General features: G+C 35.9%; 1 protein-coding gene across 3 annotated transcripts in view; it reads left to right on the top strand.

Annotated features, from left to right (window-relative positions):
* The window catches only part of LOC150103955 (spectrin alpha chain-like), an 850682-nt gene that overhangs the window by 129604 nt on the left and 703093 nt on the right, over nucleotides 1-17985 (top strand). For all 3 annotated transcript variants that reach the window (XM_090397194.1, XM_090397195.1, XM_090397193.1), the window contains exons 6-9: nucleotides 7106-7210; nucleotides 13476-13567; nucleotides 15357-15501; nucleotides 15816-15932. In XM_090397194.1, the coding sequence (XP_090253320.1) occupies nucleotides 7106-7210; nucleotides 13476-13567; nucleotides 15357-15501; nucleotides 15816-15932 (459 nt within the window). The remainder of the gene's footprint in view (nucleotides 1-7105; nucleotides 7211-13475; nucleotides 13568-15356; nucleotides 15502-15815; nucleotides 15933-17985) is intronic.

The following is a 17985-nucleotide window of genomic DNA, read 5'->3' as shown; positions in this document are numbered from 1 at the left end:
TGTAGTTGGTATGGCGGTGGCAGTGGTTATGGAAGAAACAGAAGATCACGGTCCCATCTCGCCACGAAGACGTTATCCTCGTAGTCACTCTAATAGTCCTCATCATAGTATCAGCAGAACTCCTCCTCATGTTAGAAGATGATGATACAGTGTGAAATGAGCCTACTCTAATGGGTCAAGTTTTCTCACACAAGACACAACTGCTCTCTACTTAAACCTCAGATACAGCTACTTTTATGTTGTGAAGTGTTATGAGAACATGCATCTCTGTCATAATTGGTGCAGCAGGATGATAATTGTCCTTGGCTTAATTATGACAAGTTACTTTTGTTTTATATTTGCAGGTTGTGCCTTTTATGTAATGAACTTTTATATGTTAAGATTTTCATCATTTGTTTCTGGAAATTGTGATTGTACTTTTCACTTACCAGTTTCATGTAGCTATAGGCATAAATAAATAATTGTAGTGTGCATTCTCAAATCATCTACTCAACTCGGTCACCCCCCCCCCAAGATTGAATCTTGAGTGCTTGAACCCTCCAAGATTAAATCCTCAGTGGGCTACTGTCCTCCTCCATTCCCCAAGGGATAGAGGAAGGTAAGATAGTTCCATTGCATAAGGGTGGTAGCAGACTGGAACAGTCAAATTATAGACCAATTTGTATTTCATCAGTAGTTGTTAAGATCTTGGAGGAAATTAGTGAGGGACCATATACAGCATTGGGCAGATGAGGGTAATGTTATCTGTGAGAGTCAGCATGGATTTGTTATGGGGCCTCTTGTTTTAGTAACATGATTGCCTTTTATAATAAAGTACCTCCTTTAAACATGTTACCTGTAGGGAATGTTGTGCAAGTCATCTTTAGTCTCAACAGTAGACATTTTGGTAAGCAGTTGTACTCAGCTGTCAGTGACTGCCAAGGATGATGATTAAGATATGGTTTAAACCATTGAATTTGGTATTTTGGTAACAGTGATTATCATTACCTTTGTTGCACTTTATATACAAGGTTCTGTTTAGCTTCTACCGAAGAAGTAACTGGAAAAATTAGCTAGTGATACATTGAAATTCTATACTAATTCTAATAAAATGTATAACTCTTAATAAGTTGAAGTACTGAGGTTTCCGATCTCATAGTATGGTATGGTATAGTATAGCAGTGGCCAAATTGCTACTTGGGAGAGTGTTTGTTGCAACTCTCAAGGCAGTTTTGTTTTTTATTGTGTTTATCATAAAAGACAAAAATTCATGATCCATATATAATATTTTTCATAGACATATCAATATATCTAATAATATACATAAAATATACTACATGTAAATACACAAAATATTTTTCTCAATATTTAAATATAAAACATGAAAAAAAGTTTTAATTGATAATCAAATATGTCATGTGTATGGCATTTTGTTCTGTGAGAACACCAACAGGAAAATGCAATTATCATCATCTCATGTTTTGACTGTAAACACATCATTCAGTTGTCTACATTCACAACACACTCAATCATTGCATTCCACTCACCAACTACTCTCTGTGCAAAGAACCTGCTCTTCACTCCTCTGCAAACATCCTTGTTATACAGTTTCCAGCAATGGTCTCTTGTTCTATATTCCCCCCCCCCTCTTCTCTTCTCTTCCATTCTATGAAAAATCTCTTCCATGTCAACTGGATAACAACCACTGACTATCTTATTTGTATCAATCATATTCCGCCCCCCCCTTCTTCCTATTCATGAGGTTTTGCAACTTACATTCTCTCAAGTTATCCTTTTACTCCAAATTCCAAAGACCACTGACCACCTTTGTGAATCTTTTCTTGATCCTTTCCCATATTCTCGTTACCATAAATTCTCATTGCCTGGCAACCAAATATGTGCACAATAATCCATATGAGGCATGATCAAGGTCTTATACAATCACATCATAACTTCTCTTGATGTGATTATCATGTCAGGGTCCTTTGCATCATTGCCATATCTGATATGACTTCTTCACAACTTGTGGAATGTGGCCCCTGAATTTCAGGTCCTTGTCTACCATTACTCCTAGATCTCTCATCTCCTCTACTTCCTTTAGAGTTTCCCTACCAAGTGTATATTTTACATCCTATTGTTGCTTATCAAATCTCAAAACCTTACACTGAACTGACAGTTCCACTTATCTGACCATTCATGCAATCAATTCAAGTCCTCCTGTTAGGCCATAATATATGCTTTACTCTTATTATTATTATTATTATTATTATTATTATTATTATTATTACCCCAAGACCTTATGGAGTCAAAGACTCATCTGGGAGGTCCTTTTATCACACACACGCACAAGCACACGCACACAGCTCATCATACCGTGTTTTAAACACATTCAAACTCTTTGCAGACACCACATTCTCAGGTAAGGCATGCCAATCATTCACAACTCTGCACAAAAAAAACCTGCCTCTCACTCCCCTACTCACACCCTCTTTATACAGTTTCCAGGTATGACCTCTGGTTCTCCCCTGATCTCCCACTATTCTCTATAAAACTTCTCCAGCATTGATCCTATAACAAATCCTTACCAATTTGTAGGTCTCTATCATATCTCTCCTCTTCCTCCTGTCCATCAGACTCTGCAAATTACATCTTCTCAATCTTTCCTCATACTCGACATTCCAGAGGCCTTAGTCAGTCGCCTTTGGACCCTTACCAACATCTCTTCATCCATCTGAAAACCTGGTGATCAAATCTGGGCATAATAGTCCATGTGTGGCCTAATCAAAGCCTCATACAACGGAACAAGAATCTCCCTACTTCTACACATCAGTGTCCTCCGCATCATTCCCAGAAGCCTTTGTGTTGTCTTCACAATTTTGGCTATGTGTCCACTAAATTTTAGATCCTTATCCACTATCATCCCAAGATCTATTATTTCCTCGACTTCCAACAATCTATTCTCACCGAGCATAAATTCTGCATCCCATCTTTCTTTTCCAAATTTTAAAACCTTACATTTTGCAACATTGAACTCACATCCCCATTTCCGTGCCCAATCACTTAATCTATTCAACTCTTCCTGTAAGGCCACAACATCTTCACTACACTTCATGGTTCATCCCAACTTTGCATCATCTGCAAACATCTGAATATCTCCATCCAAATCTTCACCTATATCATTAATATACAAGTTAAACAATAATGGCCCTAAAACAGACCCCTGAGGCACTCCACTAGTGACTTTCCTTTTCCTGGATATCGCACTCCCATACACAACTTGTTGATACACATCAGATAGCCAGTCTCCAATCCAGTGCACCAATCTAATATCCAACTCCATCTGCTCTAGTTTGACTGTCAACCTATCATGAGGTACTCTATCAAAAGCCTTTGCGAAATCCAAGTATATTACTGTGTATCCTTCTACTACTCTGTCCAAGGAAGCAGTCACTTTATTGTAATAAGTAAGTAGATTACTCAAACATGACCTCCCTTTAGCAAATCCATGCTGTCCATCAAAAGATAATACCATTGTTATCAACCCAACTCTGGATCCTAGTTCTCACAAGCTTCTCCAACAACTTAACCACATCACCTGACACACAGATAGCCCTATAGTTTGATGCTTGAGTTTCGATCACCTCCTTTACGAAGTGGCACAATCTTGCCCTCCTTCCACTCTTTAGGAACTTGACCGAGTGCAAGACTCGTATTAAAAAAATATGTCAAGGCAGGTGTCAACTCCCTGGCACATTCTTTCAGAATACGTGGTGATATATTATCAAGTCCCACAGCCATATTAACATCTAGTTTACTCAACTCCCCATACACCTCTTGCTCATTTACAGTCAGTCTCTCCTCCCGATCATCAACTGCTCTCAATCCCTCCATGAAGTCACATTCACAAGATTGAAAGATCTTTATGAACTGTTCATTAAATATCTCCACCACACATTCTGCATCAACTGTCTTTATACCATTTTCTCCAGTCAATGTCATCCTTCCATAATTATTCTTTCTTTTGCTGGCTACATATCGAAAGAATTCCTTAGGATTCTTTTTGGCTTCATTAGCCAACTGCTGTTAATACCTCTCTTTAGCTACCCTCACCAACCAAGTCACCCTCCTTGCTTGGTCTTTGTAGACCTCATGAAATTGGTTATTTCCACTTCTCTTATGCTGCCTCCACAATGCCCTTTTTCTCTGTGTTGCATGCTTAATCTCTTTATTTATCCATCTCACACCCACCTTATTTAACCTTCTCACTCTTGGAATACATTTAGACATTGCATCTACTAAACAGTTTTTGAAAATCCCCCAAGCTGCATTGATCTCTTTTCCAGCTAACTCCTCATTCCATGCTACACTCACAAGCTGTCTTCTGAGCTCTTCATAATTTTGCATCATCTGCAATCAGCTGCATATCACTATTTAAACCCATCCCACTAGCATTAACATACAAATTTAACAACAATGGTCCAAAAACTGACCCCTGTGGTACACCACTAGCGACATTCCTCATTCAGGATATACTACATCCACATATACAAATTTCTGATACTTATCTGACAGGCAGTCACTTATCCAACTCAGAAGTCTGTTATACAATCCCATCTGTTTTGGTTTATTTAACAGTTTGTCATGTGTCTGTCTATCAAAAGCTCTTGCAAATCCAAATACACCACTGTATATGCATCTCCCCTGTCCAACGTATTTGTCACCTTATTATAGTACATAAGTAAGTTAGTAAAACATGATATTCATTTAATATATCCATGCTGATAACCACAGAGAATACTGCTGTTACCAATCCAATTTCTGTATCCTACTTCTCACCAATCTCTTCACTATCTTCACCACAACTCCAGATATACAGGCGGGCCTATAATTTGAAGCTACATCCTTATCACGACCTTTATGCAGTGGAACAATTTTACCCTCCTTACACTTCCTTAGAACCTGTGGTGTTGTAAAACTCTTATTAAATAGGCATGCCAATGCTATGGCCAATTCTCTGGAACATTCCCTTAAGAGATGTGGTGAAACGTCATCAAATCCTATTGCCTTATTGGCATCAAGATTATTTATTTTCTCAAATACTGCTCACTCACAATTAAGCCAACTTCTTCTGCAGCAGTTACCATTCTACCATTTTAATCTATTAACATTATCTTACCACGATCATTTTTCCTTCTACTTCCCACATAACCAAAAAAACACTTTGCGGTGTTTCTTTGCCCAATTTGCCAGTTTCTGCTCGTACTACACTTTTGTTTTCCATACTAATTGAGTAACTCTCCTGGCTTGTTCTCTATTCTCTTCATGTAACTGATTATTACCATTATTCATGATGTACTGCCTCCAAAGTACCTTCTTTTTCCAGATTTCATTCTTTAGCTCCTTATTCATCCATTTTACCTACCTTATTCAGTCTTTTGGCCTTCGGAATGCATTCACACATTGATGCTGTTATGTGTTTCTTTGTCATTTCTCAAGGCATTTATTTCCTTACTGCTCAACTCCTCATTCCATGCTTAACCTCCAAGCTTTCTCCTAAGCTTGTCATAATCACCAGCCTTATAATTCCACATATATTCTTAACTCACAAAAGTCTGCATATGGCTAGCCACAACCCAGGTGATCACTTCATGATCACTCTCACCGACTATAGAAAAGTGTGAACCCCACTCACAATTACCCCCCCCCCTGATGAAATGATAAGACCTAAAAACTCTGAATCCTCGCTTGCCCTCTTTTGCGTGCTGTCTGAGATAGCTATCTCTGAAGAAGTTGAGAAATTCATTTTCCTTATTCCAAATGCTGTATCTTCTTTCCGATCTATACCACCATAATTAAAATCACCCATACTAATTACCCTTCCTTTGTTCACTAATCCAAGTTGTTTATATATATCTTCATCACCAACCTCCTAATTTCCATGCTCTTGCAACATCCAACTAAATATGTCTTTCTGTCAACCTCCATGTTACACCACACTGCCTAATAACTATTGCCACTATTTCTCTCTTTCATGTCTACCTTATGTGGACATAATTCCCCTGCTATCATTAGCAGCACTCATCCTCCCTTCCTGTCCTGTCTATCCTCATGAAAAGTGTTGTGTCCTTCCATTTCTATTCCCGTTAGAATATAATTTTCACTGATTCCAATAATTTTGGGAAAAATAAACTCAGTCAATGAAACCATTTCATCTCCCTTATTTCTGATACTTCTGGCATTTGTAAACAAAGACAGTAATTCATTTTTAGGTCTATATCTAGTCCTATGCAAGCCACTTGTTGGTTGGTATTTCTCCACCACACCTACCTAATCACCTTTACCACCACTTGCCACATATATCTGATCACCCAACTTCCCCACCCATATTGCAATATATTCCATCTTCATACACACATTCACTGCCACCTTCAACATCCACTCTCCCTAGAAATGGGAGGAGCCCAGTCCACCTGGGCTCCTCCCATTTCCCTGTTCCTCTTGCATTCCCATTCTCTCTCTCCTCAACTCTCACACTACTACTGTTTTCACTGCCAAGCACTTCCTGTTACTTCAGTACCACTCTCCTTATTTTTCACTTCATCTCTTGATTCTGATCTCTTACACACATCAGACACCGTGCTTCCATCCAGCAACACTTTCTTCAGTACAGTCACTCCAAAGCCATCCAAATGCAACCCATCACACCTGTATAATTTCCTTCTTCCCTCATACACATTCCATACATAATTAACACCAAAGAATGAAGATTAAACCTTAGCCTTCTGTGAGCAAGAATTAAATGGACTAATAATGTGAGTATAATTATATGTATCTTTGTGTGTTTTTAATAATTACATTTTTAGAAAAAATCTTGTACCCTGTGAACTTCTAGAAAATGTCCCTATGTGCTTATTTTCATTATTATTCTATTCTTTTTATCCATTAATGATTATGCATGAATATCATTTATGCATACTTTTTTTAAAGCATACCAAGAAGACCATGAGTGTTTTTATGTGAAATTTGTTGTTATGTTCATTTATGGATTAATTGTCTTTCATCTATAACTTTTTTATGACATAAAGCATAATTTTCTTTTATTAAATAAAATTATTTTACTTCATAGGATATGGCTAGTCAAGAGTTTCGTATTCAAGAAGTAAATGAACAGGCAGATAAATTGGTTATTGAAGGACATCCAGAGAAAGAAACAATTCTAAAGAAAAAAGAAGTTTGTTACATTCATTTTTTTTTAATCTTTATGTATTATGCTGTTTAGAAACATTTAATGAATACATATTTGTTATTGTCTATCACAGATGTTTTTGAAAGTAAGTCATCTAGTTTCATGGATTATCTGGTCAAGAGTTTCATATTCAAGAAGTAAATGAACAGACAGATAGTACTCTAGTTACAGGGCTCTAGTGTCCTATCATTTCTAACTTCTAATTTTAATTTCTAATTTGATAACAGTAACAAATTATAACTTTCATTACTGAATCAAAAAAAAAAAGCATCATCTCAGCTACAAACGTTCTTTATTCAAATTTCAAAAAATTGGTAATCCTAATTACTGATGCTATTTTATAGTTTTTAAAAATAAAGCCTCTTCTAAAATTGCCTCACATATCCTGAGAAACTATGGCAGAGCCCAAGAGCTCCACAGAGCACAGTTTGAAAAAACTGTCTTAAACTTTAAAAGTGTAAAAGTGTCAAAATTTTCCAGAGAGCTTATGAGAATACAACTTTTCGCATTAGTTATCTTGGTACTACTGTATGTAAAAGATGAAAACTCTTTCTAAGAGCATGTATGAATCTTTTATTAAGATCCTTTTCAGTAAGGTTGCACTAGTTTGACAGCTGTTTTAAACTGTGTCATATGAAGTGTCAAATCTCTCTCTGGTTGGTGAGATTGACCATGAAGTGATTACTTGAGTGAGTGCGAGTGATGTGAGGACTTCTGTGAAGAAAGGATATATGTAAAACTACAAGGCTAGTGACTATGAAAATCTCAGGAGACAACCTGCAGCTGTCCCATGGCAGAATATATTGCAGTGGAAAGATGTTAGCAGTGCATTGGATAAAATCAGCGAGTATCTGAGGAAGGCAATATCAGAATGTGTTCCCATGGTCAAGAAGACAAACAAGGTAGGCGTTAGATGGATGAGTAGTAGTATCAAGCTTGATCTGCAAAAAAAGAAAATGTCATGGAGAATTTACAAGGAGAAAGGTGATCATTACACCCATGAGCAGTACAACGCTCAAGTTAGGAAGATTACCAGCATAGTAAGAAAAGCTAAATCAGATTATGGAAAGAACTTAGCCAAGGAGATCACGGGTAATCCCAAAGAGTTCTTCTGCTATGTGGCAAGTAAAAGAAAGAATGACTTCAGAAGGATAACTTTTGTGGGTGCTGATGGTATTGAGGTGACAAATTCAGATGTAATAGTAGAGTTACTGAGTGATCAATTTTCAAAAGTCTATCACCCAAGTGAGGATATCTCTGTACTGGTAGCAATAATTGATGTGAGAAGTGAAATTAAGAAATCAGAGGTACTTGGTATATTGCAAAATTTAAATGCAAACACTGCTGTAAGTTTAGATGGAATATCAGCTCGGGTGTTGTGTGAATGTGCAAAGGAATTATCAATGCGTCTCACTTGGTTATTTAACTTAAGTTTGAACTCTGGTATGGTCCCTAGGGAGTAGAAGGAAGGCAAAGTAGTAGTTTTGTAGTTGCACAAAGTAGCTGCATAAAGGTGGCTCTAAAACTGTTAAGTTGGTTAAAGACAAAATTCAAGAATGGGTGGATCAGGATATGATACTCTATAAGGGCCAGCATGGTTTTGTTAATGGTCAATATTGCCTTAGCAATTTAATAACTTTTTATAATAGAATGACATCTGAGTTGGACAAAGGAAATGACTACACAGTGGTACTTTTGGATTTTGGTAAGGCTTTTGACAGGATACCCCATGGAATACTGTTGTGCAAATTGGAGCAGATGGGGATGGATACTAAACTGGTGATATGGATAGGAGAATGGCTCAGGAAGAGATACCAGAAGGTGGTGTATGGAGGAGCAGAGTCCAGGATGAGGCAGGTGACTAAGTGGTATGCCTCAGGGCTCTGTGCTTGGGCCATTGTTGTTTAATTTGTACATAAATGATATAGAAAATGGCTTAAAGGGAGATATTCAGTTGTTTGCTGCTGATGATGCAAAGTTGGGTAGCGCAATAAAAAATCAAGCTGATGTTGAGAGTTTGCGGGATGATTTAAATAAGCTGGCAAAATACGCAAAAGGTAATGGATGTCAGTTCAATGGAAAAGTGTAAAGTTATGCATTTTGGGATTAAAAGATTACCAGCTGTGTACCACATTGATGGAACGGTACTCCAAGAGATTGATGAGGCTATGGACTTGGGGGTTGTTGGTGGATAGGGAGATGAAGTTCAGAGGGTACATTGCTAAGGTGTCCAAGATTGCACATAGGATTACATGGTTACACACTAACATCCAGAGATAAAGAGGTTATTATTCCCTTTATAAAGCATTGATACTTCCAAATTTAGATTACTGTGCTCAGGTCTGGTCACCTGGATTCCTTGGAGATGAGGAGGTTGTGGAGAGGGTTCAGAGAGTGCTAAGTTGGTGAGTGATGTAAAAAATGCTCCCTACATTGATAGATTGAGAGCTTGTGGATTGCAGAGGTTGGTTGATAGGTGGAGAAGAGGGGATATAATAGAAACATTTAAATTACTAAAAGGGTTTTATAAGATTGATGCAGGGGAAATGTTTCAGCTGTGTGATAGTGATGGAAGAACAAGAGGTCATCCCTGGAAATTAAGGAAAAGTGTGGTTAACAAGGATGTGAGAATGAGGTTTTTCGCCTGGAGGGTGGTGAATGAGTGGAATGCCTTGGAGTCATTAGACTCATCACAGGAGATACCCCATAATAATAATAATAACTAGCCGTTGCAGATAAAATCTGCTGATGTATAATGCATCGAAAACCCAGTACTAATATCCAATACGTTCGATAAATAAATTGACAAAACCATTTTCCTCTCCAGTCATAATGCGAGCACCCACAGTAGTTACTGATACAATTTTGGAGAGATCTATATCTCTTTCAGCAAGTGCATTTACAAATGCGTTGCAAATATCTGTTCCTTTTGTTGTTGTTGCTAATGATGTTAAACTGATCAATTCTTCTTTGATATTATTCCCAACACAGTAACAAATAAAAATTGCTAAACAAACTGATACAATTATGTCAGTACTCTCATTAACACAAAGAGAATTTAAACCAGAAGATTTTATATCTATTTTTTGCTGATGAGTTATATTTTTAACCATTTCCAATATTCTATCTTTCATCGTGTTTCTAGCCAAAGGCATATCTTTTATTTTTTGAATAATTTTTTCCTTGTTTTCAAAATCTTCAAAGAGAACAAGGTTTAATTATGGCATAATCATGGAGAGTATTAGTACACTTATGTATACGGTGTAGCATGTTGACAAATATAAAAGTACACTTAAATTAGTTATCAATCACTGGACTAATGAAATCTTGTAGCATATTGTAGTTTTCTCAGGCCAACATCATTAAATTAATTTGTGATTTAATTTTCATTGACATCCCATTCTGATCACCAAAAATTTATTATAATAATAATAATAATTATTATTATTATATGACATCTCCAGGGAGTCCATGGACTCATCGAGGGAGGGCACCTGCTCTACAACTCCATCTCCACCATTCAATCACCAGCTGGCTGCAACCACACCAACGCCATCTACAGCCAACCACCACTGGTATTTCTCTAGACAATCACAAACATCCACAGACAATCACAAACATACATGGGGTGATATTGAATTCATGCATCAACAAATTAATGCAATGAGTGCGGGATTCGAACCTGCTGCCTTTTGGCTGGAGAGCAGATATGCTATCCACTCGGCCAACCAGGCCAGCTAATATTATTAAGTGTAAAATTAATTATTGTATTATTAATTGTTTTAATGATATTGGTTTGGAAAAAAAAAGGTACTGAGAAAAATATTTATGAATTGTAACTCACCATAGAAGTCAGCTGAGCAGAGGTAGCAGCAGAAGGATGTCAACTTGTCGGCGAAACGTTTACCATATTTACTCGAATATAACTTGCCCTCGCATATAACTCGCACCCCTGATTTTACTTTACAAAAAAGACATTAAAAAAGTTTTACATATACCTCACACACAAAAATGTTCAAACATGTTCATTCATGTCGAGGCGATAGTACCCCCCCCCTGCAGTTAACAACACACCCTCCCCAACAGTCATTATACTGCAGATGCAAGAAAAACAAGTAGTTTTATTGTAACCCTAAATAAGGTACAGAGGCTTTTGCAGTCTGTATAATATATTTCTCAACAAATAGTGCAATTAGAGACAGCTGGAATAAAAACGTGCTAACTAATGAATCACATGTCCCCCCCCCCCCCCCACCCCACAGAAACCATGCTGTATAGACGCAAGAAAAACCATATGTTGCACCGGAAACACAGTATCTAAATAAAAACTGATGTCTACTTTTTCAATTACATGAAATAAGTGTTTGTTTTATTGCATTTGAAATTCTCCCTGTCATTATGACAGATCACAAAGGCTAACTTCAAATAAAATTCACCATGAATTAAAAAATGCCATGTAATGCATGTGTGAGTTCACCTGCCAGCTTAAATGCAAACAAGCAGCAATAAAATTCAACCAAGGGTTGAAACTTTGTGCGAGTTGAGCCCGCTGGTAATGAGAAGTTCCATCGAAGAACGATAACCAACACCCAGTTGTGAATGTGTTAAAACTGAGAAATATATAATGAATGTTGTTATGACAGTTTCAAATGTTATGGAAATCCCGGAGACAAAATCACATTTTTTGCCTCCCGGGATCCTCATATTTGGGATAAAACTTTTCAAATGATAACGACATCTTCAAGTGGACTGCAATAATATCTGAAACTGAATTCTATGAATAGAAATCACCTGCTTCCATAATATAATCTGAGTATGACTGAAACATTTCATTATTTCTTTCTTTCATTTCATTTCATTTCATTATTCCAGAGTTTGAGTTTCTTTTTGAATGATTCGATCATGTTCCAAGCATTAGATTTTGTTATCTAGACCTTGAAGTTTTAAATTCAACTTGTTTATGTAAGAAAATATATTGCTGAAATATGCCAGCCTGGCTACCCATTTGTTATCCTGGAAATAATGGGACAGGTCACTTTTCTTATCAATTAGAAACAGCTCAACTTCCTTTCGGAGTTCATATAACCTCTCTAGAACTTCACTGCAGGACAGCCAATGAACTTCTGAATGTTGAAAAGGAATGTCTGAAATTAATTCCCGATTACTCATGAATACTTCCATGTTTAAAAATATTCTGCTTCGTCACTGACATTTCCTACATGGATGTAATTTAGGCGTTCTGGGGCTGAGCTTTTTGATACATTCATGAATATTATTCTCCTCAGAATATTTATTCATGAAAAATGCTTAGGAAACTGAAATGAGAAATTTCAGGAGAACCTCTCGCAACCTGGTATAATTGATACTAGTGAGAAAGCCTGATCTGAAATGAGTCTACTGATGCAAAGAAAAATTGTATTCGTTCACAGCCCACTGTAGGAAGGCCCGGCAGATATGACAGATACGACTGCCATGTTACTCTTAATATCATATGTTTAGAAGCCACGTGTTTTGACAAAGTCGCAACTGGCGACTTTTCATATGCTAAAAATATTAACGATAATAAACTTGATTTAATTAATAAGCTTTTAAATAACAAAACGTTTTGGTGACTAAACACACAGTTGTTTTCTATCAGCTGAGTCATGTCATTATGCCCCTCAGCCATTGGCTAGAGGTTCTTGACATCAGCTGTAGTTTTCAGTTGCTGGGCCTTGTTCCTACAGTAGGCTTTGTGTTTGTTGGTTAGTTTCTTTCATGTAAAACAAAATTTAATTTGTACGTATTGTAACAATTTAAAAAAAAAGGTTGAATAATTTATAAGCATATAAAAGGATATCACATGTAAATCGTTGATGTGCCAGCAAAATTCTTGGACATGCCACCTCTGGCATGCGTGCCATAGGTTCGCCATCTAGAAGGAGGATGACGTACATTTAGGGATATCAGGGACATATTTACAAAATTAGTTGCATTCTCATAATGCCAACAAGATATTAAGCAGGGCATGATATGCTCTACTTAATATTCAGTATTATTAGAAATATGCACAAGTTAATATTTTAGAGATAATTTATTTTGAATGATTTTATTTTGATCAAATGACTAATAATCATGTTGTAAAATATATTAATCAACATGATGAATTATATATAAATTTTTTTAAACATTACATTAAAAATTATAATGAAATAAAAAAAAAAACTCTTTTCATGAAATAATTATTAAGATTTATTTTATCTTTACTTAGGAATTGAATGATGCTTGGCAGAGACTGAAAGCTTTGACATTATTAAAACAAGAAAAACTCTTTGGAGCACATGAAATTCAGCGATTCAATAGGTACTAATTAATTTTTAATACATTATTAAAAATTAATTTATACTCAAGTTTTCTAAGATTGTTAGTAGGGGGAGAAGGAGGATGACGTGCATATAGAGATATCAGGAACATATTTACAAAATTAGTTGCATTCTCATAATGCTAACAATTTCAATCAAAGAGGATTAAAACAACCAAAAAACGTTTATTCCAATAGCCATAAATAGCTTAGCTTTTTTTCTTTCCTATTCTTATTCCAATGTTTTTTAGAGTATGTCAGTGATAACAATATGTCTATATGTAGAGTTGCAAACTGTCAGGACCATAGTCATTCTTTCACACTGTTAATTTTAATATTTATTTTTTTCTATCCATTTTTTCTATCCTCTCATCCATTCTCATCTCATCTCATCTCAACCCATTACCAACTTTTACGTTGCTATCATATCATCCCTCTTCCTCCTATCCACTAGACTCTGAAAATTGCATTGTCTCAACCTTTCTTCACATTCAACATTCCAGAGATCAGAAACTGTTTTGGTCAATTGTCTCTGGACCCTCTCCAACATTTCTTCATGCTTTAGAAAACCAGGTGACCAAATCTGCATACCAGGTCTTTCATCTTTGTGAATATGATATCATGGAGAGTTTGAGAACAGCGGATGTCACCATTGATGATGTCCTGTAATATTCAGGCTGAAATACATGGCTTTTAAATAAATATTATTTACTTATTTCCTTGTGTTTTTGTGAACTGAAGAAACCTTATGGCACAAGTAACTCTCAAAAACAATAACAGTGATATTTTCCCACAATCTTAACAGTTAACCAACTCATCATGACCAGAGGAATTTTTATATGGACTTTTTCAACCAAAGATGAGTTGTGTGGGCTGACAGTGTAGGGAAGATACTGCTTCTTCAGTACTGCTTGGTCCCTTGTTACTGTTCATCCTTTACATCAATGATAGTGTCACTGAACTGCTGGGAAATATTGTTGTTTGCAAGTGGCATGAAGCTTGGGAGGATTATTAGTAGCAGTGTGATGGTGTAGCTTTTTTTTTGGTGGATTTGAATAAGCTGGAAATGCAGGTAAATTAATGGGAATATCAGTTTAATGCAACACTAAATGTTACATATGTTTCAAATGTTTCATTTCAAATGTAACGATTGAAAGTTTAGGATCCATGGATGGGGAGGGCTGGAAAAGGTATTCCAGTACTCCAGCTAGATAGAGTTTATTGAAATTCGGTCTTGCACAATAATACCAAAAGTGTGTTATGCCATTGCAATTTTTCAAAGACCATTTGCAAGGAAAAAATGTGTCACCATTATATGTTATCATTATTATTATTAGTAGTAGCAATCAGAACATTCAATGAATCATAAGACTCATCACGAGTAGTCCATCTTAGGTCAGTCTTTCATGCCACTTCTTAAACTTTTTCACAGTCCGCATTCTTATAAGTCCTGCTAAAATATGAAATGGCAGTGGATTGACTTATTTATGTCCTAGGTGTGTTTTTTATTTCTTTCTTTCATCTTGCTTCTTCAGTTTACTAATTTCCCTTAAGTTTATTTATTAATAACAGATGTGAAGTATGGAACCTTAGAATCATTTCATATGAAATCAAGTTTAGATTGAATCTAGAGTCTTCATTAAAGCATCACTGTAACTATTCATGCAGATTTCCCTTTCAATATTGTTTTTAATAATCTCAGTATTTTAAAGCAAATGATTTACAGCATTATCCTCTGTAAAAACTTGAGACAGAGTTAAAACAAAGGTGTAATTCATATTCTAATTTTAGGGACGCTGATGAAACCATTTCTTGGGTTATAGAAAAGGATGTTGTGCTGTCTTCTGATGATTATGGACGTGACCTAGTTAGTGTTCAAACCCTACAACGGAAGCATGAAGGAATTGAAAGAGATCTTGCTGCATTAGAAGATAAGGTATGGTACAATATTTCTTCTTAATTTTTAGAATTTTTTTTTATTTATATGTACAGATTGGGGTAAAAAAAAAGGTTAAAAATCTAAAAGTGATTTTCCTTTAAAGCAATAAATAGAGAAATATGAGTTATTATATTTCTTATCTCTTGTAATTATTAAGTCCGAAATTTTTTTTGATATTGAAAATATGTTGCAGTATGATGTTAGTTTTAAGGATTTTTGTCATTATTATTAATTATACGTTTTATGAAATTTCTGTATTTTTCTGTATTTTTTGTTTTTTCTTGAATAATTTTTCCATTACTTTTTTGTAGGTCATGACATTAGCTCAGGAAGCAGAACATCTTTGTGAAATTCATCCTGATCATGCATCTCAAATTCGGTCCAAATATGCAGAGATATCTTCAAATTGGGAAATGCTGAAAGATAAGGTAATTTATGGCCTAGTGTTGGCATACATAGGTATAAAAATTAAATGTTCCACTTATTGTAAAATATTTATGGATTAAACTTTCATTGAGGGAATGAAAATCTATTAATAAAGATAGATTGTTACATTACATGTTTCAGCCCTGTGTGTGTGTGTGTGTGGGGGGGGGGGGGTCATGACATTAGCAATAGTGTAGATTTTTCTTCCCCATGTAAAGTAACCTGCATACATAGTAAATTAGAATAGATCAAAGATATCAGGGGGAAATTTGGACTTAATCAGATCAAGAGTGTCTATTAGTAGTGCATTGGTAAATAAAGAGGTGACATCAAAACTAACCATTATGTCTGAATTTTTAAGGATACGATTTTTAACTAATGATTTGAAATGGACTGAATTTTTTCCAGATGTAGAGTAGTTGCCAGTAAAGGCGGCAGGGGGGGGGGGCAAGAGGCTTGGGTAAGTTTATAAGTGGGACTTTCTATGCTGTCGACTATGGGGCATAGAGGGATATTAGATTTGTGGATTTTTGGTAATCCATAAATATGAGGTTGTTTAATATGAACAGGTTTTAATTTTTTGATGATTTGTTTGGGCCAGGATGTCACTTTTTTGCAATAATTTGTGGACCTTTTTCCTTTGAGACATAGTGGGATCTTGATCTATAATTTGGTAAGTAGAACCGTCATATAGGAGATCTTGCATTTTTTTGTTATAATCCTCTTGATCCATGATAACTGTTGCATTATCCTTATAAGCTTTTGTAACAACAATATTTTTATTCCTATACAACTTTTTTTTAAGGCAGCTATTTCACTCTGTGTTATATTGCTTTTTGATGGTTTAGTCTTGTTTAGGATGCTTGCTATGTCTAAATGCACATTATTAGAAATTTCAGGCGGAAGATTGTAGATACTCCATTCTACATTCATCAGGATTTCTAGTTTTGGAATTTGTTTCGGTGTAACCGTTGGGTGTTTTGGGTGTAATTTGTTTGTGTTAGTGAGAGTGCTACTGATAATAGCAGGGCAATTATATCCACATACGGTAGACATGAAAGAGGAGGGAAATATTGGCAATCATTATGAGGCTGTGTGGTGTAACGTGGAAGTTGACAGGAAGACATATTTTGTTGGATGTTGCTTATAGACCAGGAGATGTGGAGGGTGGTGACAAAGAAATGTATAAACAACTTGGATTAGCGAACAAATCGAAAATCTTTGATCTATGTCCCCGTTCCCCTTCTCCCTTGTTATGTACTGCTTAAGGTAGCTGTCTCTGAAAAAAAGAAACTCATTCTCTTTTCCCACTCATCTGTTCATTGCAGTATATATGAACATTAAAATAATCCATAATGATCACTACTTTCTTATTTTATATTATACTTGACATATTTTAAAAAATGGTTTCACACATGTAAAGGAAATTAGAATTTATTTAGAACTTTTATATATTTTGCTCGCTATAACATGAGCATCATTCAGGGAGAGGGCAAAACAATTGGTACAACATTCAAACTATTAACACAAGAATGAATCAAACAACATGAATCATACTCTCAGTCACAGCTGAGTGAGCAGGAGACAATGCTATGAAAGTTCCAGGGAACCTGGTCAGGTATAGTTTTGTCATTTAACATGTTCGCTGTCATGCTCCTCGGACATAGTTTGTTACCACACACCAAACACTTTCACTTCTTCAAGGTCAGTACAAGTAATCTCGTAGCTGGCTTATCAGACAGAATTTTTTTCACACGCCAACTATGAGTAATCTCGTACTGTGTAACTTGAGTTCAGAGTCCGTGACATTCAGCATTCAGTGCAGTAAGGTTTATTGCATCTAGTCTCTAAAAACCTTCAATTACGCCATGGCCAGTAAAAGAAAGCTTACTGATGAAGAATTAAAAGCTTATGCTAATATGAGCAATGATGAATGGAAAGAATTATTTGGTTCCGATTCCAAAGATGATTATAATCATACAGACGACTCTAGCGGTGACTCAGATGATGAAGAAAATTCTGAAGACAAAGTTTGCATTCAGCCAAATACATCAA

Source organism: Typopeltis vanoorti, chromosome 8 (assembly GCF_054136105.1).
Source record: "Typopeltis vanoorti isolate ZY-2024b chromosome 8, IOZ_Tvanoo_1.0, whole genome shotgun sequence".
Classification (NCBI taxonomy): domain Eukaryota; kingdom Metazoa; phylum Arthropoda; class Arachnida; order Uropygi; family Thelyphonidae; genus Typopeltis; species Typopeltis vanoorti.
This window is presented reverse-complemented; position numbering and strand designations above follow the sequence as displayed.